This window comes from Anabrus simplex, chromosome 8 (assembly GCF_040414725.1).
Source record: "Anabrus simplex isolate iqAnaSimp1 chromosome 8, ASM4041472v1, whole genome shotgun sequence".
Lineage (NCBI taxonomy): Eukaryota > Metazoa > Arthropoda > Insecta > Orthoptera > Tettigoniidae > Anabrus > Anabrus simplex.
Window position 1 is genome coordinate 52,071,379 of NC_090272.1, and position 27,723 is coordinate 52,099,101.

A 27,723-nucleotide genomic window follows, 5' to 3' on the forward strand; every position below is an offset into this window, starting at 1 on the left:
AAGTGTTCAGAAGGATACACAAGAATACCATTATAGCTTGAATTCTCAGAATATTATTTTTCAGATTTCTCAGTAATAATTTATACCCCTTTCCTGTCCCTCGTTTAAGAATATTTCAAGTTTTCACGTGCTGAATGCAGTGTGTTCTTTCAGTACTGGAAAAATAGGCACCAGTGAATTTTTATATCTTGCGGAGTTGTTGTCTTTGGCACATGATCAGACTTCCATGCAAGTATGCAAATTCCTTTGTCTTTGTTTTGGTGGCAAAGTGGTGACAAACTCCATTTCATTGTGAATACTGTGTGCGTGACTGTTGAAGTATTTATTGCGATTTTGGTTTCCAAATTTACAAATAATGCTCTTCTAGGATATATGCCAATTGTGTGTTATGAAATGCGAAAGGTCTGAAATAATGAAGCGTTTCTTGTGCAGGAAAGTAAGTGTGATGACGTTACCATGACTAGTGATGCTAGTAATAAACCAAAAAATGTTCAAAAATTTAGGGAGGAATACTCAAAAGAATGGGCCTGTTTAGTGAGTTCCTCAAAATCTCATTCACACGTGTTTTGTAGTGTGTGTAGCCAAAATTTTTCAGATGCCTGAGGAAGAACAAGACTGAAATCTGTGCTAGTATGAACACCAAACTGTTAAGTGCTCTGTTAGTGCAGAGGATGCACATGATATCAAAAGAAAAAGCATGTCATCAGTGTATGTTTAGCAGACAAGAACTACAAGCTGCTAAGGGAGCAACTACAGTACTCAATAAAAGAAATGATCCTTCAACCTCCACTCAGATATGTACTGCAGATCACCTGTTACTTTAGCAGGTAAGAATTATACACTCTTTACATGCCAGTCTTTGAATATGTTACAACTGGTTAAATTGTATGTTCATTGATTTTTCAATGATATGTAAGTTAGTAAGATCTCGGAAAGAAAAAATTCTACGGCTGCCTCCACATCCCGTGCGATATCAGCTGCATTACGAATTCCATTTCTTGAAAGTTGGCATCTCTGCCCATACACACTCCTCAAGATTTGTTCATAAGCATTGTGTAATATTTCAAGACAATTCTTTGATTTAATGAATTGTGCATGTAGTTTTATTAAGACAATTTCAACTTCAAGGAAGCTACTTTTATACTTAATAAGTTTTATTTGACACACAACATTTGTTGGTTACTTCAAGTGTATTCTTAGGCTTACCTGTTTGTAATGTGTGTTTAATCTAATTTTTTCTTAATTTATGTATTGTATAAGTTGAGGATGGCTCCAAGTGAATCGAAGCTGGTACTCATTTATTAAATTTGTATAGATAACCATTCGGAGTGTTGATTGGTGGAACATCCATTGAACAATAACAACACGGAAATGAAAATAATTCATTATGATTCAGAGTTGCTAGTCTTAAGGATCTTGTAGAATGGAGTGCAGGTTATTCACGCTTAACCACACTATGAGCTCTTGTCACCAACGCTTCTCCTCAACCCACTAACCGACCTCTAGATGTATTCTTATTTACAAGAATGAAAACGGAGGCACTGTAAATCTGATTTGCTACCATTTTCTATGTTGCTATTATTATGAGAATTACATAATGAATATTATCCAAATACAGTACCCGTATTTTATTATTTTGCTTTCCCCCTATTTTTTATGTTACCTGCATTTATAGTTTCCCGCATCCATCATCATTTTCCCCCTCCCCCTTGAAAAACAATATCGAGGTTTTTCTGTATGCACTAAATACTCTGTTTCAGGTTTAAATGAACAAAAGACTGAGGTCCGTATCCAATTTCAGGATGTTCCAGGAGATATATTTGGTGGAAGGACAAAGCGAAATGAACTAGTGATCAGAGTTCAGCCAGGGGAGGCTATATACATCAAACTGATGAACAAGAAGCCTGGACAGTCATTTGAGGTGGATGAGACTGAATTGGATCTTACCTACAAAAGTAGGTACAAGGTACGTATTGCAGATGGTATGCTACCAGCTACGTAAGGGACAACATGTTCTTAAGGAACCAGTGGAGGAACTCCTAAATAACAGAAACAACAAATCACAGTGGCAAACAAAATATTTTTGTATTGGACCTCAGTTGCAGTAAAGAGGAGTTTTCCCAGCTAGAATTAAGAGACCCCTTCTTATTGTCAACATCAGAAAGCACCACTAGACAATTCAAGGACAATTTTAGCTACAAACCACTAAATCAAGGACAAAAAGATGCAGCCAAAAAGTGTTAATAGGACGGATAGCGTTTAACTAGTAGTCCTAGTGGTAGTAGAAGACATTAACATAGACACACAAATTCTTTTTTTTAAACTTTTATAATGTGTTCTACATTGTTTTATACAACTTGTCCATTGGGATTTTTTTAGATATAACTTATCTTTATAACTGAAGATGTCCCATATAGAGAGACGAAACATGTGCTAATTTAGAGTAGTTCTAGTTTGTGTTTATTCTTGATATAGACGAAACAATAAATTCATCGAAAAGGTGGTAAATCTTTTAATGACAATTGATTTAATGCCTGTATGGACTCTTGGCAATGAAGTTTATAATTTGGACAACACCGGGCGAGTTGACCGAGCGATTAGAGGCGCAGGCTGTGAGCTTACATCCGGGAGATAGTGGGTCGAATCCCACGGTTGGCAGCCATGAAGATGGTTTTCTGTGGTTTCCCATTTTCACACCAGGCAAACGCTGGGGCTGTACCTTAATTAAGGCCACGGCTGCTTCCTTCAAGCTCCTAGGCCTTCCCTATCCCATCATCGCCATAAGACCTATCTGTGTTGGTGCGACGTGAAGCCACTAGCAAAAAAATTTGGACAACAGTCTCACAACAGAGGATATGGAATGGCTTGCCGGATAAAGATTGAAGTGCCGGAGAAGTAGAACAGGGTAATCCGAGATATGCAGACTGTAAGGTGCGGAACTGGAGAAACAAAACGCTTCAGAGTTAAAGTTGGACTTTATCACGGTTCAACACCCATATGCACTCAATATCTGAAGGGATCCGATCAAAAGTTCCGTGGATCATGTATGCCGACAACATTGTGTTGTGTGCTGAATTATTCGGAAAACTGTATATTTCGTTGGAGAAATAGTGTTCTGCATTGGAGAGCAGAGGCATAAGACTGAGTAGGGCAAAAACTGAATACCATATTTACGCGAATAAACCCCGCTGCCGAATAATCCCCGCACCCTCATTTTAGGAAAGATAATTTTGGAAAAATGAAATGAACTAAAATTACTTCCAGGGAAAGATTAACGTAGGCATAAACAAACATTTCATATCACTCCTCGAGTTCAACGTGGTCTTAACGCAAATATGAACATGACTGATATAGCTACTTTGCCTGAAAATATTTGCGATATATCTGACAAAATATTTTGAATTAACCGTCAACTCGTAATTGAGAAATGCCAACCCTTGACGTATTACAAAATACAGTAGAAGTCTGTTATAGCGAGAATTCATAATAGCAAAAAATTTACTCACTATAGCGGATTGTCATTATATCTTGATTTTTTTGGAAAAGTCAGAAAACCCCCATACACTTAAAAATTGGTATTGCACCCGCCCCTACCCTAAAAGGGCTCTAGCATGAGATCTACAGGGTTGCACACGGGTCTAAGAAATTATAAATAAATAGGCGCTGAACTAAAGTAATCCTTATAGGCATACTGGGTAGGAAATACGGGTCATACCTTACTAAAATGAGAACACATTCGGATTAAATTTTAGCTAACAAGGCCGGTTTATTTAACCTTGATGGTGATGAGAATGATGCATTAAGATACACTGATGAACTACATTAATATTTACAAGTGTTGTTGTGGATTATTCTGTGGACGTTTGTCCATTATGCGTGATAGAAATGAGTGAGTTTATCGCGAAGCGATGTATCATGACATGACGTGAACGGAAAATTTTACCATAACACAGGCTATATCATATCACTAACACATAAAACTAACATGCACTTAACAACATGTCTGAGCGATCTCTACTCTAATGAAAACCTAGATTTCCCAATGGAATGACGTAAAAGACAAACACACAAATATAAAACAACACCTGGGTTCGAACCAACCCTCGCTAGTATAGATATTGCCGGGCCGCCGGACAGAACCATCGCCGACCTTATTTACAATCAAAGCATGATACATAGAACACGTAAAAATCATACATGATATGCAGCAAATACATGAGGCACTCCTATGTTCTTTTTGGCATTGTAGGCTTCCAATGCCTACGCTGAGCATTGAACTGACAACCCCTTGCGATGAAGACATGGTCCTGTAATCCCTATCTATATTATATTCAAACAATTAACAATGATTCATTGCCAAACATTAGCATTATCGACCGGGTACTTGTTAATAAATACACTACTCTGGCGTGTTGAATAAATCACATATTTAGCCGTTCAGACAGGCCAACTTCCCTTTAACTTAATGTCCCTCTTTCCTCAGTTACGGGACACCCGCACAAAAAAAACACAACTGGGAGCAAGGTCGAACGGCCACGTCCGCCACCCCAGGGGTCGATAGTCCTACATAACAAGCGTAACATTCCCTTTCAAAAGGAAACAAAAACACTTCACACTGAAGTACATCCACAAAATAATCTAAGGGCTCATTCCTCATAAATCGTGCAAATCACCTTGAATTCAACACATATCTTCTCAGCAGTGTCACGTCACTTTTACAACGCGACACCGGTATTACAATGCTAATATTTGCGTGACCACTATTATTATTATTATTATTATTATTATTATTATTATTATTATTATTATTATTATTATTATTTCCATCTTTTGACTGTCATTCTGCATGACTTACCTGGTGCTTTGATCATACCTGGTCATCGTGCGAATCTACTTTGCACTCACAATTTAATTGCGCCCTCAACGGCAATTAACACCTAATTAATAACTTCTAATTAATTGATGGTTAGCACTTGGTTACTTTATCGTCACATGGCAATACAATAATTAATTCAATATTCACACGATATTTATCTCACACTCGAATTGTAATTAAATCCTGATGAATTTAATCAAATAATCAATTTAAATTATAACGCTCCCTATCTAAATATTTCAGGGGAGGCCTTGGGGCATCAGTTCTGCCGGCGATTCTTGTAGCTCCTTGCCTTCATGCAATATAGTACTTACCATTTTGTCCTGTCGTGCACTTATCAAATTAGATTAATTACACTCTAACTGCAATTCCCTAAACTCATTACTACCGGTCTTCTGATGCAAATAATCAAACAAAAATCTCCCAAGATAACTGAATAAATCTCTACCAAATGCAAAACTAAAGTATTATATTCCCTAAATTATTTACAATCAATCACTCAGACCTGTCACCGACTTCATAAACTAAGAATTAACAACTACGTGCCCATTTCGGCGCTTTATATTCCACTGGACTACATCTTTAACCTTTTATAGCATCAGCTTATGATAAACATTTCCCATCCTCTCTAGACATGCCAGATATTAAGATTAATACTCATCTCTATCACGATGACGACATCTTTGTCAGGTCAGGAGATCCATCCTGGGTTTACTGCCGCTCCATGGATACCACAGTAATCAGTTGCAGCTCCATCACCGCTTCAGGCTTGAAGTCCATTGTTCCTTGCTGATGAAACCACTGGTAGTATTCCTGTGCACAGACACGTCACTATTAAAATTTACACTTCAATTAATCAGCATTCAACATGAACGTTCGGGCACTACTTTGCATACTATCCCGTCACTCGAGGTTCAGTACTGAATTCCGTCTATCACAGCTACTTTAGCCTTTATTGCTCGTTGGCACTGCCGTGCTACAGTAATAATAATAATAATAATAATAATACTGTTATTACGTTCTGCACTGTAAGTTCGCGATACGACACTGCTCGTTAAATATTCACGTAGATGTCACGGAGACTAACTCTGTTCATTTTTTTAAGACGAATTATTTGACTTCACTTGAAAATTTAAGTTTAAGTCACTAGAACAAAGAACTAGTGCGAGCGTAGCGAATGTAGCTCTGCCCTCACCAAGCTGAAAATCCCGAGTGAGTGACTGCACCCTCGGCAGTGGTTTATACAAAGGGATCATTTCTTCCACCCCTAATCTGCATATGGCCCATCCACGGCACATTGAGGTTTAATAATACGACAATCAGGTGACCAATAACCGCCTAATGTGATCGAGACATAACCGCCCAATTATCCTTCATTAGATTTCCTTTAATTAATTAAAGTCTGTCCAGCCTCCCCCTCTCTGCTCTGGTGAACTCCCGTCTGAAGGGTGAATGGTGACGATAACCAGATGGCCTTTGGTAACTTTCCACTCATAACTGAGGCCGTATTCTTTCTTGTATGAAAAGTTAGCATGTAATATGGCATTAGAGACTCTAAATAAATGGCTCAATTCTAGTTGTCTCTTTTAAAGTGAAGAACGACTCCAGAAATCAGATTTGAATAAATTTTATCTCGTAGAGAATTAAGTTGGCTACTTCTGAAATAAAGATGGCTCTGGTATTCCGCTTCGAAAAAATCTGTTCCCCCTCATTCTCTCAGTCGTGAGGAAGGGATGTCTTCTCTCGAGTGATGTCATGGGCAATCCCCATTCATAACCCCTCTTGCCTCTGGCTAGGCTTGGCTCCTGCTGCGTCCCCCCGTTACACAAAGGAAGTATTGCACAATGAGTTGCAAATAAAGAAATCCTGTAATATAAATTCTGAAGACTCAATTAATATATCTTACTGATGCGGATATTGATTAATTTCGATGTCCCTTTTCTCAGATAGCATTGCATCTGTAATTTGGAAGGTCAGTATTAGCCAAAAGTCCTTAGATTATGCCCCTGTCGGGTTCAGTATGAAACGGCAATCTGTTTGTCCAAAACTTGTGTTTCCGCGGATGATATCCACACTATGGATTACTTGTTTGTTAGTTTTCGAAATCCAATACTGCGTGAAAGTGTATGTTTAATTTTGTTCTGAAAAAAATTATAGTTCCGTATTTCTCCGAATCCACGATTAACCCCACGTTTTCCTTAATCAGGCTCAAAAAGTGCTTTGTAAAATCACATGAATGCCTTTGTTGTACAGTACACATTTTTAGAAGCGAACATTGGCTTTTGTTATGGTGTAATTTTTTTATTTTATTTGCGGCTGCAAAATTATTCTTTATTTCCACGGGTTTAATGACCATTAACTTACAATTGGCATCATAATACCGAAGAGAAACCGTTGAAAATTTGCCGGTAATATCTATTCCATGCGTCTCTACGACGATCCATCAGGAAAATATTCTTGCTGTCTATAAAAGTGTTACTGTTACTCAGTGTCAGATATAACCGGCTACCACTACACTCACGTCTCGCTTGCTGGGTTCGACCAACTTCAGCGGCTAGCAATGTATATACGATTATCGTGGATAATGAAGGTCAACGAACAAATGTATTACACCACGGTATGGCCATTCCGCCCTTGCGTTTTTTGTGCACATACCTCACAATTTCATCTTTGACTTATTTAAAGCATCCTTGTTGCGGACCACTGAATGCATTTTTTGTACAGTACCAGTACGCATTTTTTAGCTATCTTTGTCTACACGCTAACGACAAATATTTGCTTTAGTTAGGCCTATGCCGTTTTTTCTTGCAGATGTACAATTATTCTACATTTCCGAGTGTTTAATAACCATTAACTTAAAATTGGCATCATAATATCGACGAGAACCCATTGAAAATTTACCGGCAATACCTGTTCCACGTATCTTTACAATATGACTATCCATCACGAAAATATTCCTAATGTCTATAAAACTTAATTTTACTAAGCATCAGGTACAGTAGATGTATTTAACTCTGCCACTGACTAGCCGTGGCCTTCCTATGAATTCGAAGGCTTGCATGTTTTGTTGCCATTCTGCAGATTTGAGAAACGTTTTTGTAGAAGCTAATAGAATGTCATTTTCTCTTCAGTATTTCCCCGAGATCCAGTCACGTTAGCACACAGGCACTGTACAACCGGTTGTCACGGCTAATGATGTATAATAAAGAGGCGGTTGTTTATTGTCAACGAGTTTTGTGTGTGTGTGCGCGTGTGGGGGTGAAAAGAAGCAGCGTGGTTACCATGGTAGTTACCAGTGGTATCCATTAACTTACTGTTAGGCTGCGAATGCAAGACAACCGTTAATTTTTTGCATGAGGTTCTGAGAAAAAAAATACCCGTCGTCTTGGATTCAGAGGAATATGGTATCACTCCAGTGGCTTCTGTGGAAAACATATCGGTTTTCTTCTTCAAATGGCGTCACCTAACCTAACCGTATTGTATCACGAAAACGTATTTGAAATGCGCTGAAAATTTACATGTGAATAGCCTTTCCAAAATTTAACTAGACGCAAGAAAATACGAACTACAGTATCTTCTGAAATCAGTGATGTACTCTGCCATATCTTGAGGTGTATCACATTCTTACTTAATTTCAATGTAGCCAGGCTGAGTGGCTCAGACGGTTGAGGCGCTGGTCTTCTGACCCCAACTTGGCAGGTCCAATCTTGGCTCAGTCCGGTGGTATTTGAAGGTGCTCAGATACGTCAGCTTCGCGTCGATATGTTTACTGGCACATAAAAGAAGTCCTGCGGGACTAAATTCCGGCACCTTAGCATCTCGGAAAACCATAGTTAGTGGGACTTAAAGCAAATAACATTAGTCTATTATTATTATTATTATGATTAATTTCAGTATAACCCCTAGCATTAAAATTAAGAGATCGCTTATTTCAGCCTTTATTTTTAACGAGTTAACAACTGTTATTGGACATGTTATTTACGCATTTATTACAAGAATATGTTCTCTTTCATTTCGAATTTTCTTTACGGAACAGCAGTCGACGGGTATTACTAATCGACTCCGACATCGCCAATATAATAGTCCGTTATTGGACATTATAAATTTTCCAGCTAACTCATTCTTGGTTGCCTGAGTTTTGCCCTCGTGTGCTAAGTTGGGCTCATCAGTTGGTACTTAGCACACCTACCAAGACGCAAGGCTAGTGCATATCGTGGAGGCCAATGCATAGGCTACTTGAAGCCACCAGCAATGCCAATGCACCATGAGAGACTATGTCTCACTTCCAAAAATTGATTCCTGCCTGGCCATCAGATGATATAGATGTAGATGTTGATTCCCGTAGGGAACATGAAATATTTGTCCTGAATGAGTAAATTTATAATACCAATATAATGGTCCGTTATTGGACATTATAAATTTTCCAGCTAACTCATTATTGGAAGCAAGACATAGTCTCTCATAGTGCATTGGCACTGCTGGTGGCTTCAAGTAGCCTATGCATTGGCCTCCACGGTATGCACTAGCCTTGCGTCTTGGTAGGTGTGCTAAGTAACAACTGATGAGCCCAACTTGGCACACGAGGGCAAAATGCAGGCAACCAAGAATGAGTTAGCTGGAAAATTTATAATGTCCAATAACAGACCATTATATTGGTATTATAAATTTACTCATTCAGGACAAATATTTCATGTTCCCTATGGGAATCAACATCTATATCATCCGACATCGCCTTCGAATGTCGACGAGAGAACTCACTAGTGGACATAGCGAGGAAACGATACCTACATAATCGCTGGGGTGCATAAATATTCGTAACGGAAAAAATCACTCGTAATAACGGATGCATCGGTGATAGGGCTCTCACTGTAACCGAAGGATAATACACAGTTTAATATAGGAATCTAGAAGGGACAGAGAAAATTGTCGTTATAACGGCGTTCTCGTTATGTGCTGTACTCGCTAAAGCGGTTTTCTACTGTATTCTAAGATCCATTACTGCATGCAATTAACATTGTTTCACAGTCCAAATGCCATGAAAATCACTGCTATAAAATATATTTATCATGGAAATTAGCAAGTAGGCCATTTTACCTGACAGGTATTTCATCAATCTGAACTTACAATAGGCTCGATTTGCTGTAGATCGGAAGATTCTTTGTCTCTTTCATCACTAGAATCCTCTCCTAAATTACTTACAAATACACCACACTCCATGTCTAAAACAATTATCACGCGCGATCTCTTTTTACTCGGAGAGTAACACGGCCAGTGGTAGATAATTCTTTTTATGCAATGTAAACACTTGAAACAGACACACCTGCAAACTCGTTTGTTAGTTTTGGACACAGTAGAACCTCATTAATTCGAAGTTGTAGGGACGCAAAAATGCGACTTCGAATTACAGGATTTTGAATTATCGCCAACTCGTAATTCAGAAATGCCAACACTTGCCGTGTCACAAAATATTCTAAGATCCGTCACTGCATACAGTTAACATTGTTTCGCAGTCCAAATGCCATGAAAAAACAAAACTGTTTCCAAAATGTATCCAGCGAGGCACATTTACAGTATTCAAATAATGCACTTGGATAACTCACTGGCAAACATAACCTCACGTAACGATAGAAAAAAATGATTCGAAGACAAGGAGAAATCTATGGTGGCTCCCCTGTACAAGTGCTTTGTTCATTGGATTACGGTACTGCATACATTTTAGATGTCTTGTACTTGCACGGAAAATATCCGTTGTCCTTAAAACACCGTTGTGTATCGAACATGAGGGGAGGAAGTTGGAACTCACTTCCATCTGCATTGCAACACAGGACAGTAACTCTATTTTTGTACGATTTCCCGCCATGGCAGTCCTCTCGTCACAAAGTATTCAAAGACCCATTAATGCGTGTAATCACCTTGATTCACAGTTTAACTTTTTCAAAGGCCATGGAAAAAGACTATTTCTGAAATGTATCCAACAAGGTCCATTTGCATTATTCAAATAAAGCATTTAATAATTCACTGGCAAACATAACCTCATGCGATGAAAGAAAAAAAGGAAAACAAGATTCAAAGATGGGGACAAATTATGCTAGCTCCCCTGTGCAGGTGCCTTATTTTTGGAATTACTGTACTGTTTGAATTTTTAGATGCCTTGTACTTGCACGGACATCATGGCTTATTGACCCATGACGAGCGAAGGAAGTCTTTCGCTTCCGTCTGCTTTGTAACACAGCACATAGACCCCCATCTCCTTTAAAACCGTAAGTCCATTTGATCTCTGCAACAACAACAACAACAAAAAAAAAGAAAAAAAGAAAAGCAAACATAACCTCATGCATTGACAATATCGTTCGGTGCGTACGAATTGATTATAATTATTAGCCATGCTTTTTCGCCAGCTGTTACCATCGCCAGTATTCATGGATTCTGTCCGCACACTGCCTGCTACGTGATATTGTGGCGTTCCTTAAAACGCTGAATACTAACAAATTACGATTTCACTCTAACTTAGCAATTATGAAACACACTGTAGACACACACTGAAACAAGTGAACGAGTGAAAGTGTTTAAAGTTACCCCTGCACTTTCCAGAAGACGCGTTCTATCATGACACCAAAAAAATTCAAATTACTCTGTAAAAACTAATTTTTAAGGCAGTTTTGAATTAAAAGTCTGAATTGTTTTCCATTTAAATATGACATGGTGGCAGTTTCCTTCCATTTGCAGTTACACAAAGCATAACTGTCCACTCAAATATTTTTTAATATTCGGGAATTATTTGCATAAATATGGTACGTGCTGTGTGGAGGAATTAGACTGGTACATTTCCAAGGGAGACCTGTGCCACTGACAGAAACATTCAGATGTTTGGGTTCAGTGGTGCAGAATGTTTGTGAAATAGGAGTTGAGATCACCAAAAGAGACTGTTATAAACAGAAAAAAGGCTAAGGAGTCATGGGTGAAAAGAGGATACCACCAAATTTCAGAGGTTATATTTATAAGAGTATGATTCATCCTGCCTTGACATATGCTTTTGAAACAGTGCCAGTGACGAAAGCCTGTGAGAGAAAAAGCTGCAGGTGGCAGAAATGAAAATGCTGTGATGGGCATGTGGATTGTCAAGGAATGATAGAATCTACTGTATATATAAAGACATAAACGACATATATAAAGACATAAAGACATACATTGCTCAGAATTTGAATAAAATGGGATTGCTGTATCGGTCATGTCCACAGTAACAAGGAAATACACTTTTTACTTTTCTGTAATTTTTGTCTGTCTTGTATGTATATAAGTACATGCATCACGAGAAATTGGCTGAAGAAAATGTAATAAAAATTGGTATGCAGAGTGGGGGGATGAGCCACTACAACCTAGGCTGTAAATCATTTTATTCATGCTGAGTGAATGGTAGTTTAGAGGAAGACCTAAAATTTAGTTCTCAATATTTATATTATTAGTAGTCCTAGCAATAAATACTACATAACTAAAGTTATATATAATTCAATTTCCGATTATTTATGTCTTATACATTTTTACCGTACTGGCTATGAGAACACAGAATGATATTCATGAATTTGTATTTTTGTTGCTAAGTCCATATCAACACCGAGCCACAAGAAAATGGGTTAGCAGAATGTAATGAAAATCTGTATATAGAGTCGGGGAATAAAAACTACAGTCTAAGCTATAAACAGTTTCATTCACCCTGGATGAGATTGTAGTTTAGGGGAAGGCGCCTAAAATTGAATTTTGAAATACCTATGACTTTTTTTAATGCTACTTATTCGTGGCGTTGACCTCTAAAGATCTTTTGCCACTACTTTTCTTTTTTTCTAATATGTCTTATGGCGACGATAGGACAGGAACGGGGTAGGACTGGGAAGGAAGCGGTCGTGGCCTTAATTAAGGTACAGCCTGGTGTGAAGATGGGAAATCACGGAAAACCATCTTCAGGGCTGTCGACAGTGGAGTTCAAACGTACCATCTCCCGAACGCTGGATACTGGCTGCAGTTAAACGATTGCAGCTATCGAGCTATGTCTTTTGCCACTACTTGCACCGTATGTTACGAACCTGCGTATAATTGTAATTGCGGAAGTGTAAAGGGTTGAATGTGAGGAAAGGAACTTCAAGGATGACACAAATACCCAATCCCCAGGCCAGGGATATTAATCATCTACAATTAAAAACCCCTGACCCGGCCAGGAATCGAACCAGGGGCCGCCGGGTGACAGGCGGACGCGTTGCCTCTTACACCACGGGGCCGGACAAATACCTATGTTATTGGTCCTATCGAAAAGTACTACGTAACAAAAGTTGTGGAGAATACAATTTACGATCATTTATGTTTTATTAAGTTTTACCATACCATGATAAGAGTCAAAGTTCTATAGAACACTTTCCCGCCTTGTCAATACTTTACATATTTTATTATACTTAATTACCGTACATGTTTCGAGAGCTAACTACTCTCTTCTTCAGCGGTGCTGAAACATCAATAATCTTTAGATTTGGTACATTGGTACAAATACACTTATCAAGGGAACAATTATATATAAATTTTGAAATTGTTAAAATATTTCTGTGTTTCAACTTTTGCTTACTTACTATGTCATTTATTGCAGACTTTAAAATAGAAATTTTCAAATCATAAATAAATGGATTTTCCGCTAAAATTGGCGGAATTAGAAGACTGTCGGCAGAGAAGTATACCATTTAGCGGACAGCGGATTTTTTGGCGGAATTCTAGATTTATTATAGCGTAATTTAGCGGTTTATTCATTTTACTCTTTTTAAAAAATTTGTACTCCAGTCTGTCTCTGAGCTATTCCGTATTTCTTGTCAGGAGCTAGCAGTCACGTGAGGAAAACATGATATTGGGATTTGATGTTATGAGATCGTGGTATCATAAATTTGTAATGCATGGGGAAAGGTTACTTATCTCTTTGATGACGAATGATGACAGATAATGAAACTGAGAGATATTTATGCTATGAAGCAAGACCGTTTAATGAATTGGCCTGTTCTGTGTGTGGCCCTTGAGGTAGGAGATTCACCTAGTTTGCACCCGGCAGTAAAACGTCTACAAGTTTTAGCTCGCCGGCTCGCAGGCAGGGGGTTAATCCCAGTGGAACTCAGATTAAGTGAGTGCAGACATTTATTATTATTATTATTATTATTATTATTATTATTATTATTATTATTATTATTATTATTATTCGGGTTTCTTGGCAGAATTTTAGCGGACTTTTAGTAGTATTTAGCGGATCTTGAAAATGTAAGTTGGCAACACTGCTATTAAATTAGTCACTAGATGCTAAAATTATAAATCTGCTCTTGGAACTTACATCCTTATTTACATCAAAAAAAGAAATACATGTTTCTTTGTATCTAAATTTACATTATCTTTGTCATTTAATAAAACACGTGAAATAGAATAATTTTTGATTCATAAATAAATAACACCTATTAACTTAGTCACTATGTTGAACTTTAAATATTTTCTGCTCTCTTCTTGAAAATTTCTCCATATCTTAAGTCTGCTATGTTTCTCAGACCTCTCCTATAAACTCAGTCCTTTCAATTCCAGTCATATATTTTTTTTAAAAATGCCAAAATGACCAAAATATTTTGTTATCTCTGGACTGTCGCCTTAACTTACACCATATCTTTTGAACATTTTTACCAAAATTGGAGTGTGTCTAGAACATCCATAGATATGGTTCATTGCTAAGAAAAATTTCAGCATTTTAGGATTATTTAGAGACATACAAAACTTACTGTTGATCACCATTGATTTGAATTTAGAACTCTCTCCCAGGTGGAAGATTCCCTAACAGTTATTTACCTTGTCTGTTCTTAAATTATTTCGAAGAAATTGGAAATTTATATAATATCTCCTTTGATAAATTATTCCAATCCTTAATTCCTCTTCCTAAAATTGAATATTTTCCCCAATTTGTCCATTTGAGTTCCAACTTTATCTTCATTCTCTTCTACTCTTAAAATTCACTCTGGCTTAATCATCTATTAAAGTCATTCCAAGCTATCCCACCACTGACAGCTCAAAACATTCCACTTAGCCGAGCAGTCCATCTCCTTAATTCCAAGTCTTCCCAGCCCAAAGTTTACTAGTACTAGTAATTAAAATATTTTCATAATTTGTCTTCAGATTACTTTGTGATAAGTACATACTATTCTGGATTGATGTGTAAAACTTTTTACTATAGTTGTCCACCAGACTCCTGAAGTTTGAACTTAAGAAAGCTTTTTGCTTTTTTTACAGGAGGTGAAATTACCTGATGCCTATAAACGTTTGTTGCTGGATTTGTTTATTGGATATCAGACCCATTTTGTGCGCTCCGATGAACTGCAGGAAGCTTGGAGGATTCTCACACCTTTGCTCCATTATATTGATAAAAATAACGTAAAGCCCATTCTGTACAAGTAAGTCCATAGTTTGAATTTAGTGTTTAAATTATTCTATGTCGGTTTCCCTGGCTGAATAGTCAGCACAGTGACCATCAGTTCAAGGGGCCCGGGGTTTGATTTCCAGCAGGATTGGAGATTTTAATCTTAAGACATTGCTAACTGGGTGCTCCTCACACTGCACATCCCCTGTGCCTGGCCATTTCCTGAGCAACTTAATGCTAAAGTGAATGCATAGAGTCAAATTAGCCTGGCGTCACTAACCTACTGATTGTGACGAAATATCCTGGAGACCTTCTGAAGGAGTCCTAATAATGTTTTCTGGTGTGGTAGGTTGTATAGCATTGTGGTCTTTTCCTGGAATATTAGGTCAAGTTATCATTGTAAGTTGCCCTTGTGAATTATCAGGTTGCCTCTCCCTCACATTGGTGTTATGAAGAATTGGACTGTGTTTAACTAGTGCAGCCACACTTCTGCTAATCTGGAGCCCCTCTTTTTTTTTTAATTGTTCAAACACTTGATATGTTTTATCATCTTAATGGTTTCTTTGTAGAGACGAGAATGTTACTGGTAAAGTAAACTCGTGTCCTCATCCTCAGGTGATGCAGCTCTTTTCAGGCACACCCCTATTGGAGGTGAGCTGCATGTACCATTTCAACCACATACCAGCCCTCCTGCCAGTCTTAAATTTCTGGCAGTACCGGGAATCGAACCCGGGCCTCCGAGGATGGCAGCTAATAGTGCTAACCGTTACGCAACGAAGGCGGACAATGTTACTGGTGGGTGGATGGTAGAACCATAATTTGTGATCAAGAAAGATAAGGCAAGCTTTTTTTTTTTTTTTTAACGTTTGATGAGGAAAGAGTCTGGCTCCTTGGCTGAATGATCAGTATCAACACCTGTGGTTGACACAGTCCTGGGTTTGATTCTCAGCCAGGTTGAGTTAGAAATTTTAACTGCATCTGGTGAATTCCTCTGACTCTGCAGCTGGTTCTTTGTGTTTGTCTCAACCTACTTCTTTTCGTATACATACAACACACTACACAGTACTGCCATAAGTTCTGTCAGCAAAATCTAAATGCACTGTGTTATGGTAATTGTAAATGAAGAAGCATGGCAATGCTGTACATCGCTCACAAGTCACCTTCACGACTCCGCCAGTAACCGGCTTGCAGTGTGCCAACAGCAGGCAGCAGTGAAAGATGGAGTGGGGAGTGTATGAGAATCGTATCGCTGTATTGGCATTATTTTTTTTGCAGAAAGTGAGCTAAGAACATTTTTTCTACGCTGAAACCTCTTGGTATCAATGAACGATTTGTGTTTTGGACAATAGCATGGTTTAAACAAGTGGGCACAACTGTTGATACCAATATAATGGTCCGTTATTGGACATTATAAATTTTCCAGCTAACTCATTCTTGGTTGCCTGCGTTTCGCCCTCGTGTGCTAAGTTAGGCTCGTCAGTTGGGACTTAGCACACCACCCAAGTCGCAAGGCTAGTGCATACCGTGGAGGCCACTGCATAGGCTATTTGAATCCACCAGCAGTGCCAATGCACTATGAGAGCTATGTCTCATTTCCAAAAATAGATGCCTGCCTGGCCATCAAATAATGTAGATGTTGATTCCCATAGGGAACCTAAAATATTTGTCCTAAGGACAGGCCAGGCAGGCAGGCATCTATTTTTGGAAATGGGACATTGCTCTCATAGTGCATTGGCACTGCTGGTGGCTTCAAATAGCCTATGCAGTGGTCTCCACGGTATGTACAACACATACAACCACATTTAAAGTCGAAGTATCAATAAATCAACAATAAAAGGCCAAAGAGCTACTGGTTTAGCTGACCAGGAATGGAGTAACCTCATCAGCAGCAGCAACCTCCGCGATATGCACTAGCCTTGCGTCTTGGGTGGTGTGCTAAGTCACAACTGACGAGCCTAACTTAGCACACGAGGGTGAAAAGCAGGCAACCAAGAATGAGTTAGCTGGAAAATTTATAATATCCAATAACGGACCATTATATTGGTATTATAAATTTACTCATTCAGGCAAATATTTTAGGTTCCCTATGGGAATCAACATCTACATTATACAACTGTTGATTGCGTCAGATCAGGCCATCCTAGGTGTGTATACTGAAAAGAAGTTGTGAATACTGTTCGTGCAAGGATTCAGCGCAATATTTTGTGTAAACACACAATTTTATTTTGTGAAATTAATATATCTCTACGAACTACATCACATATTTTGAAGGATGATATATGTGTTGCTGCATATAAAAGATGCACAAGGCATTTGCTGACTGAAAACTTAAAGGAGATATGCCAGGTTCAATCCCAGGTTTGTTAACTACTTATGGGGAGAGCCAGTATCGGTTCTTCATTGCTGCTAACTGGCCTAGTGGAAGTCTGGACCTCAGTCCATTGAATTATTCTCTGTGGCAGAAGTTCGAGGCGATAGCATGTAAAAAACGCCACTGCAGTATTGAGATGTTAAAAAAAATCAATCACGTCAGCTGTCAAAAACATTCCACTAGGCACGATTCATGCAGCTATTGATGAGTGGCCTCAGCACCTTCGCCACTGTGTTGCTGTGCATGGTGGTCATTTCGAATAAGAGTATGTTCGTTCTGCAGAATTTTCTGTGGTTTTTCAGAATATATGTATATTAATTGGTTTGCATAGTTTTATTTAGTAATTACCATATTTATTTGTGTATTAGATCCCCTCGCACATTAGAACCCTGTTGGTTTTCCGAGGTGTAGAAAATAAAAAAAAAATTAAAAAAATCTCTCATACAAGAGCCCCCCAACATAATTAGTCAGAGAAGAACGATGATTCACTTCGAAGCGGGTAAAAGGCTTTCTGCAGCTCTGATGACATCACACACATTTGTGAATAGTGTCATCCGTACGATCCACGCAGTGAAAACACACGTCAAAGTCGTGCGGTATATCTGTGTTCTTAGTTAAGAAGTGTCCGCCTCCATAGCATGGGCCTACTGCAGCTCTGATAACATCGCACAAATACGTAAATAATTTCATCTCTGACCCACGCATTGCAAGCACGCATCAGTCATGTATATATGTGTCTTGTAGTTAAGAATGTCTGCCAGCATAAGGGTTAGCACAATTAGCTGCCATTCTCAAGAGCCTGAGTTTGATTCCCGGTACCGTATTGCTAGAGATTTACGAATGGCAGGAAGGTTGATATGTGGTAAAAATGGTACATGTGACTCCCTTCTATTGGGGGCCTTTCTTAAAAGAGCTGCACCAGCTCGGGATAAGGAAACAAGTTTATTTTAGTTAAGAAATATTCACGGTTGTTGCTATTAATAGGTAGCAGGCGAGATCATTAACAAAGTGATTGTTTAATATCTCGTAACTCGGGCCAATATAGGTTTTTTTTGGGAGAAGTAGGTTTAAAAAGTGTTACAAACAATCCAATCATAACAATTGTTTTATTCGCCAACATACCTCACGAATAATAATAATTATTTTATGTTGCCACTGTTGGGAGACGCCAAATAAAACATACTATGCGTTAACTAAAAAAATGGAGACAACGATGGTACAGTATTAAACATTATGATAATAAAACACACCTGTAGATATCCATAAATGCGGCAAATTTTCCTTTTATTTAGTTTTAATCTTCCCGTCTTGGAACTTTGGCACTATGCAGGCACTTGATAGCATACGTAACCTAAACAGTGCTGTCTCTCTTATCTCACTTACAGCTGTTTAGGTAAATTCTGATGTGATAAATGTGGAGAACAAGCATGAAATGTACTTAAAAAAAAGGGTTTGGCTTTCCAACAGCAGCAGTTATCCAAAGAACACTTCCAGTCATTATGTATTACATTCGGAAGTACAACTCGTAACATACGTTAGTTGTCAGCTGGTTGTTTGGCAACGCTTTCTACCAAAGCGTACCTTTATTCAGAAGGAGTGGCTTCTGCTACATATACATCAACTGGGAATATCAGAGACCATCTTCAGAAACCATTTGAGAATAGATTCTCACTGTTTGGACTCTGTGGATTGAAACAAAACTATTTTTAAAAGTTTAAATATATATATATATATATATATATAAAAGATGGGACTTCGAATGCTCTCGAAGCATGGTTGACGAAATGGCATTGAAGATGACGTCATTTGGAATGACTAAATTCTGGTAGTAGGGAAGTTGGCAGTGCAATACGATAATTCAAATGAAAGCATTGATTAGGTTTACTGAGGTTTACTGTGTGGTAGGCCTACTGCTCAACTGACAGAGACAAATGATTGGCCATTAAGTTCTTTTGTATCAATACTGCATAACATGATAATATGAAACCCTTATCCCTTTTCTCTCCAGGGTCGAGTATGAAGTGAGACAAATTTTCTTGGCGACTTTTGAAGTAGCCACAAAGACGCACACAAAATGCTGTCAGTTGGTACAATTATTTACAAATTAAATACAAATAACCTAAATCGCTACCATCACAACAAAACACTTCATTCCGAAACATCAATAAACCACCATTCTAACAACTGCCTATCACGGAGCACATGGAGATTACAACCTTGAAACAGTTGACTGCTGACTGCCCAGCATGTCTGCCCAAACACCACACGAGGTCACAAGTACAACACCTGTTAAACCATAACTCCAACTAAACAGTAACTCATCCCTACCATCAAGAACACCTCCTTATATATGTGCCTGGCCAGGCTTCTAGAAAGATATGTTACAAAATACCTCCTTGTAATTTCTAGAGAGCTTAACCCTTTCCGGCCCAAAGCGCCCGAAAGCGCCCGACTGTTCATTTAGCCTTCCGGTCCTTAGCGCCCGAAAGCGCCCGGCTGCATTATCTGTATTCGTCTGCGATCTGTGCGATAGTTTTTTATTTTTCTCATCAGAGAAGTGTTTATAAGGCATTTATGAACACGCAGTGCAATTTATAAGTCTTAGGGAATAAAGGACGAGAGATAATCTGTCTTGACGTTGCCTAGGCAACGGTCTTGAACTTCCGCGAGCGCGGGTCAGCTGTTTCGTCCGTAAACATGGCGGGATTGAATATCGCGTATATTGAAACTGAGCTGAATATGGGCGAAAAAAGTGACACAGAATCCTTGAGTAGGGGTGCAGGTGAATGTTTAATGAGTGAATAATGTATCAACGAAGATAATTTTAGTGATAACAGTGATATGAATGAAAACAAATATCGATAAATCGGACCTGATGGCGATGCAACGGCAATTCAGGTAACACAAATATTACGTTTCGTTACTCCGAATGATTAAATGGATGATGATGAACCTGCGCATAATTCGGAAAGAGTATTAGGGGAAAGAGATTGTTTTTGCGTATGTTAGGAGGAGAAAAACTATTCAGTGACATAGCCTATTGCACATATAACAATGCAGCCTTCAAACAGTCGCATTCAGGTAAGATAAAACCAGAATGGGAAGACCCTTGCCCAGATGAAATAAAATCTTATATACATGGGCATCATTCCACTTCCAAAATCACGTGATTATTGGTTTTGAGGGATTCAGACAACATGGGAATGTGACAAATGCAGACTGTCTCTGTGTCGCGTATCACGAGGAGGGGGGGGGGGCACATTATGACTCAATAAACAAAGAAATGGATGTGATGGTATATTTTCTAATGTTATTGAAAATTTGAATTCATTGTGACCAATAGTTTTTACTGTATTTAACTTTTTCTGAAACAATACGGTCTGTTTCAGTTTTTGCTAAATAATAGGTTGAAACCTGAGAATAAGCGGAGTGAAAATGCGGGCGGGAAAGGGTTAATACATAATATAATGAACAGAATATTCTACCATCATCTAGAGTCAAAGATTTGTCATTCTGGATGTTGCAGTGTGTTTCACAATACTGTAGTGGATTACACATCATATATACAGGTAAGAATAAATTATATACAGATTCTTACATTAACTGAACTCATATAAATGTCTATAAACAGTACATGTTTCATAACATAACCTCACAAACAATGCAATCCAGTGGCGGTTCGTGACATTTTACTCTGGCAGGGCTGTGCCGTCATCTCCTCCCCCCCCCCCCCACCACCACCACCTCCAACGCCCCAGCTTTCACTGTCCAGCACCACGATAATTGTAGATGAAATATAATAATAATAATAATAATACTAATCCGATGACACTGGCTAAATACATATATCTTCTTCCTAGGCAGAACGATCACGTAGCGAAAATCAGATAATATTGCGAAGCGGAAGAAGGTAAAAACTTAAAGCATCGCAAATCTGGAAGCATTACAATCTACATATCCTTAAAACATCAACAATAAACATATACTTATGTTCACAAAACCACTAAATTCATGACTCGATATACTTTTCAGGTTGAGGTTAAAAAAAACATAGGCTAATATATTACAACACATGAAGTGAAGTGAAGTGAAGTGAAGTGAAGTGAAGTGAAGTGAAGTGAAGTCATCAGAGCGAACACCACTAACAAGAAAACTCAACAACTGTATCCGAAAAACAATTCTAGTAGATTACGAAATGTCAGTCAATTGTTATTATAAGTATACAGTTCGTACTTTGGTGATGATGATAATGACGGGATGAAGATACACGTGAAAATAATACAAGAAAGTAGGTAACGATACCTTAGCTGACTTGCTTGTATACAGAATCCATTCTCCTCTCCTTCTGCTCTGCGAAGTGGTTGATGACATGTTCGTTGAAGTTAGGAACTGCCAACAGCTGTTTCTCGATGGAGCACATAGCAAGCCCGTTAAGTCGGTCTTCCTCCATGGTATTCCTAGTGAACGACTTAATCCTTTTCAGCGTAGAGAAGCACCTTGCATTTTCTGACGTTGTCATGGGAATTGTACAAATAATTCATAATAGCTTAATTGACTCGGGAAGAAGCACTTCCAGGTTATTATCACAAATGCATGTCAGAAGAGTTAGGGCACCTGAAGCGTTAGCAAAATCACTTCTGCCGTATAAAACTGAGAATTCATGCCGTAATTCAATTTGGTTAATAGGAAATAATCTAGCAGCAATTTCAAATTCAGTTTGCGGGAACAGTATCCTATACCTCGGAAATAAACTAGGCTGGAAGAGTTTGGCAACGGACAGATGGTCACTGAACAAAAAATGGTCCTCTATCCCGGATAAAATAACATCGCACACCTCTCTCGCTGCAATCTTTCTCTTATCTTCAAACCGTGCGCGTTTCTGACTTGAGCCTGCTGGATTTCCATCGGGGGTGTCTGTGCCATTAAGGCAGTAATGGTCGTAATCGAGAGAGTTTCTGACTCGTTGCACCGATAACTTGAAATCAGATATACTTTTTTGAGCTTTTATACTATCAATTTCGTGGTGCTGAAGCTCGTTGAATAGAAAGTCACAGTGAGGCATAACTTTAGAGAATAGCTCTAGCCAGAATAGAAAATCGGGATCCTTCAGTAGATTCCTTAGGCCTACGGCTTTTCTCACTGTCGAATAGTCATTATTGTCATCGGCGATCTTCTTGAGACACTCCGATATTTCATTTCTGTACATAAAAACCATACTTACACATCGTGCCTTGAAGTTCCACCTTGTGGCGGCAGTTTTTGGGATGCGCCTTTTTACCACTTCGTCCAAAACAGCAGTTCGTTTCGCAGATTTTGAAAGAAATGATGAAAACCCTTCTAAATTACTAAAAAAGATCCTGACCTGCTTATTCTGAGTTGCACATCGCTCAACAATTAAATTTAATTGATGCGCGTAGCAGTGCACAAAATGAGCGTTTTTGTAAACGACTCTGACCCTTGCTTGAACGCCAGTCTGCCTTCCACTCATTACTGAATGGCCGTCGTACGTCTGCGCAATGACTTTGTCCGGAGTTTGGTCCAGCTTAAGTTTTTCCAACTCCTGGAATACTGCAGAGGTAATGCCTTCTGCTGAGTGATTATCAGGCGACACAAAACTTATGAATCTTTCATTTATTTTGCTACCCAGCTTGTACCGTACAACAAAAACGAGTTGAGATAAGGTGGAACAATCGGTGGTTCCATCAACTTGAATTGCCACAAAATTTGTTTGAGAGATTTCTTCCGAAATCATTTGATGGCACATGGCATAGATTGAATTCAGAAGCTCGTTCTGTATGGTATTAGATAACCCAACAAATACTCTGTTATTTGCTCTTTTGATATGTTCTTTCAGTGTGCTGTCTAGCTCTGACATTAAATTGACTAAACCTCGAAAAATGCATGGGTTATCAGACGTGTATGTCTCATCGTGGCCCCTGAGCGCTAGTTCAAACTTCCCACAGAACTTAATAGCATCAATTAATTTACTAAGAATGTATCGATTCTTTGAAACCTGTTCATTTGATTGTTTAATTTTAAGTCTGTATGCACTGTCTAATTGGCATCAAATATCTACTCTACCAAGCATAGCAAATTCAATACCAGCGTTTATATGTTTCTTGCTCATTTTATGCTTTTTCACTTTTTCACCTAGGTGTTTTATGTCTGATACCCTGACTGATGTCCATGGAGCGTCAACGACATTCATTGCTAAACAAGAGTAACAGAAGAACGCATTCCTTATCTCACATCCGCACAGCCAGTCAGCCTGCTCATAAAGTGACGGACTGAATTTCCTAGTATATGCATTTTTGTTCTTGTAACACTTCTGTTCTTGTGCAATGTTTAAATTCGGTCGAAGAGGCCCTAATTTCTTTAATTCTATCCTATGTTCAAAACTTAAATTCCCGTCACTACTTAAAATACTAATTACAGAATTCATCTTCCTTGTCTTCCTAAATTAAGACTGTAACATTTAGTTTTCAAATGGGCAGGTAAGTACTAAACACACGAATGAAGATATTAAAACAACACTTAAAACTGAAGGTAGAATTTACAATGTTATTTAAACTATTATGGTATCGTAGTTTTTTCTACTGAACACTTGCACAGCAACACTACACTACAATGGCATTTAAACACACACATATTAGCCGGCTAACAGACTGCAATCACAGCTACTCCTGTTTCACTGATCACAAACGACAATGACATTCACGAGAACAAATAAACAATGCACGCCAGAATTCCTTTCGGCTTCCTCAAATCTGAAAGCAATGTGACCAACGTAAAATAGTGCCGTCAACTTATGATTAGATTTTAAATCTTTATTTTAGCTTATTTTTAGAACTGAATTGTTTAAATAGTCAGTCTAATGGAATCCATTGTTTTGTAAACAGTTTTAGAATTAACCTCTAACAACAGGTAACGTAAGACGTGTGGAAAAAGGCCTAGGTACATTGTAAAGTGGTTGACGACGTTGCTACGGGCTCTGCCGGACAGACCAAGTATTAAATGCTCTAAGCACTCTTCCTTCCCCTGACAAGCCCATATCATCTTCCAAGGCTCCTCCCGCACCCCTCACCCTTGTTAAACTCTAGGAGCTTACTGAGGGCTCTCCTGCCAGCACCCGACCGCCTAATGTCTAAAGAGAAAACATTGTGCTGGACTAAAGATAAAACATTGTGCTTGCTGAATGGATGCGACGGTCAGACAGCCTTTGCCATGTCTTTGGAAATAAAAAAAAGAAACGTTTACAGCCAAAACAATAAAGATACGGTAACATTATGAATAACACACTATCATAAGTTAGACTTTGCTACATTGTCCATCTCTTTATATAATCAGCTATGGAGTGAAATTATGTTACGTGTTTTAGTAAAGGCGGCGGGGCGGCGCCCAAAAGCCCTTCATGCACGAACTGCCACTGATGCAATCATCAGACTACGTTAATAATAATACTAGTACTAAATGGTTGTAAACACTTTATAGCCATACATTACAAATCATAATAATAATAATAATAATAATTTGAGCTCGATACTTGCATTATTTACCCATGGATTAAGTGATATTGTTTTCAAGTTATCAGTCTATTACACTTGCATCAAAATCCCCATTATAACGTGAAACAATTTCCACAGTCTGTCACACTCGTCGACTTTGCCTTGGTCGTAGATTGTATCTTCTCTCTTCGTCGACGGTGCTCGATGTGCTCTCCTCCTCTTGACCGGATCATGCCATGTCAGGGGTCAGGGTTGCCTCGCCGCCAGCCCCTTCCTCGATGATAGTTGCTGCATTCTCTTCATGACCAGACTGAGCTGTGTCATCAGTAGCCTCTCCTCCAGGTGGAACCGTGGTTGTACCAGGCTTACTCTGTATGCGCAGTGGTTGGGTGACTCGCCGCAACTCTGATGCGTGGACCTTGACAGGAGGGTTGGTCTTTAGTAAGTAGACCCCATGGCCCAGCTGCTTATCGACCTCAATGGGACCAACCCACTTAGGTGCGAGACCTGCGTGAAACCCTCTCATCTTATTACTGACTGGGGGGCTTACGTCGCAGTACTTGTTGGCCTGGTAGGAAGTTCTGGGTCTCTTCGACATCTTGAGCCTTGGCCTGGGTACGGGATCTCTTCTCGGCCAAAGCTTGTTTCTCCTTGATGTCCTGTTGCTGCTGCCACTTCACCAGGAAAACAGCTGCATCATCTTGACCAAAAGTGGGTGGTGGACGAATCTCCCAATCCCCGGTGCCGTATAGCTGTCGAACAAGGAACAGCTCTGCTAGGGAATAGCCAGTGACACGGTTGATGCGTCGTCGCAGGGCAAAGAGTGACTGCGGTATCTGACGGTCCCACATTCGATGTTCTTTGGCTATCAGGTGGACACATTGCATCCTTTTTAGCTCCTGGTTCCGTCGTTCTGTTGGATTGGCCTTTGAGTTGTAGATGGGGGTGGTCTAGTGCTCCACATCCCATTGTCATCATTTGCTGCCACTTCCTTGATGTGAACTGACTCCTGTTGTCTGACAGATACACCATGGATAACCATAGTGGCTGAATACCTCATCTTGTAGAAGGCTGGTGATGCGTCCCGTCATGTTGTGTTGTAGGTATTGTAGGTATTGTAGGGTAAAGACCCATCAAGTCCAGAGCTATGAGCTCCCAAGGGCGTTGCGGCCGTCTTCATCGCTGACTGGAATCTGCCTTCCTGTTGCTCGTCTTGGTGCTGGCACAGAGGTAACACCCCTTCACATAGTCCAGGATGTCTTTCCGCATGTTGACCCAGAAGAATCTTCGTCGGATAGACTGGTATGTCTCTTCGCCTCCTGGATATCCAGCTTCAGTGCTGTCGTGGAATTTCTCAAGATGTCTGTCATGTGCTGTCTGAAGATCACCACTACTGCAGGCGCGTTGGAGAGGTGAGATCTGTATATCAAGGGTCCTCTGTCAACTTGGAAGTTCTTTTAGCACATCTTGAATTCCCTCGGGACAACTCGACTGGTGGTCTTCTGTCTCCTAATCCACTGCATCATGGTCCTACAGGGCTTGTCTTGTTCCTGTCGCTGTTTGATTACTCCCAGATCAAGCTCCTTCTTGACGGTCATAAGGACAGGTTCCTTAGGCTCACTTGGTGTGGGAACTCCCTCTCGACAGTGGTGCTTGTTGTTTCAAGTTCCATTGCCGGGTGCCTGGATAATCTGTCTGCTCCTATGTTTGTTGGTCCTGGGACATGACACACATCAAAGTCAAATTCTGCGATAAACAGAGCCCATCGCATCAATTTAGATTTTGAGCTAGAGACAGAGCTCAACCATTTGAAAGCAGCGTTATCGGTGTAGAGCTGGAACTTCCTGCCCTCTAAGTAGCCTCTGAATTTGCTCATGGTCCACACCATATCTAAGGCTTCCTTCTCGGCAGTGCAGTAGTGTTGTTCAGTAGGAGATAGCTTTCTGCTGGCATACTGGATGATGTCCCTTCTGCTGTCACTCCTCTCCTGGAATAACACTGCTCCTAAGCCAGAGTCGCTGGCTTTCGTCTGCAGGCACATCTTCCGTTGTGGGTCGGAAAGGGGTAGACCGGGAGTGTTGCATATTGCAGCCTTAATGTCTTGGAGATGCCTCTTCCTTGCTTGCCCTTCGGAACGGGTGGTTGTTATGGTGTAGATCAGTGAGTGGTATTGCCTTCTCTTCAAAGTGTAGCACAAAGCTACTATACCATCCTTATAAGCCAAGGAACTGGTGTACTTGTTGCTTGGTCCGCGGGCGTTCAGCTTCTTCGATAGCTCGATTCTCCTCTGGTTGCCTTTCTAAGCCTTCAGATTTTAGGACATGGCCAAGATATTCTACGCGGGACTGGGCGAAGTGGCACTTCTCCAGTTGGCAAGTCAGTCCATGAATCTTCAGTCATTCCAGCACTTTCCTCAGATGTACAGGGTGTTCCTGAAAATTCTTGCTGTGAATTAAAATGTTGTCGAGATACTCTTGGCAAAAATCTCCAACATATCCTTATAATACCTTATCCCATCAGTCACATGAAGGTGGCAGGAGCATTCTTCAATCCA

General features: G+C 39.5%; 1 protein-coding gene across 2 annotated transcripts in view; it reads left to right on the forward strand.

Annotated features, from left to right (window-relative positions):
* LOC136879291 (glucose-6-phosphate 1-dehydrogenase) overlaps window positions 1–27,723 on the forward strand; it is an 85,238-nt gene that overhangs the window by 46,844 nt on the left and 10,671 nt on the right. For both annotated transcript variants that reach the window (XM_068228871.1, XM_068228872.1), the window contains 2 exons: window positions 1,761–1,966; window positions 15,167–15,327. In XM_068228871.1, the coding sequence (XP_068084972.1) occupies window positions 1,761–1,966; window positions 15,167–15,327 (367 nt within the window). The remainder of the gene's footprint in view (window positions 1–1,760; window positions 1,967–15,166; window positions 15,328–27,723) is intronic.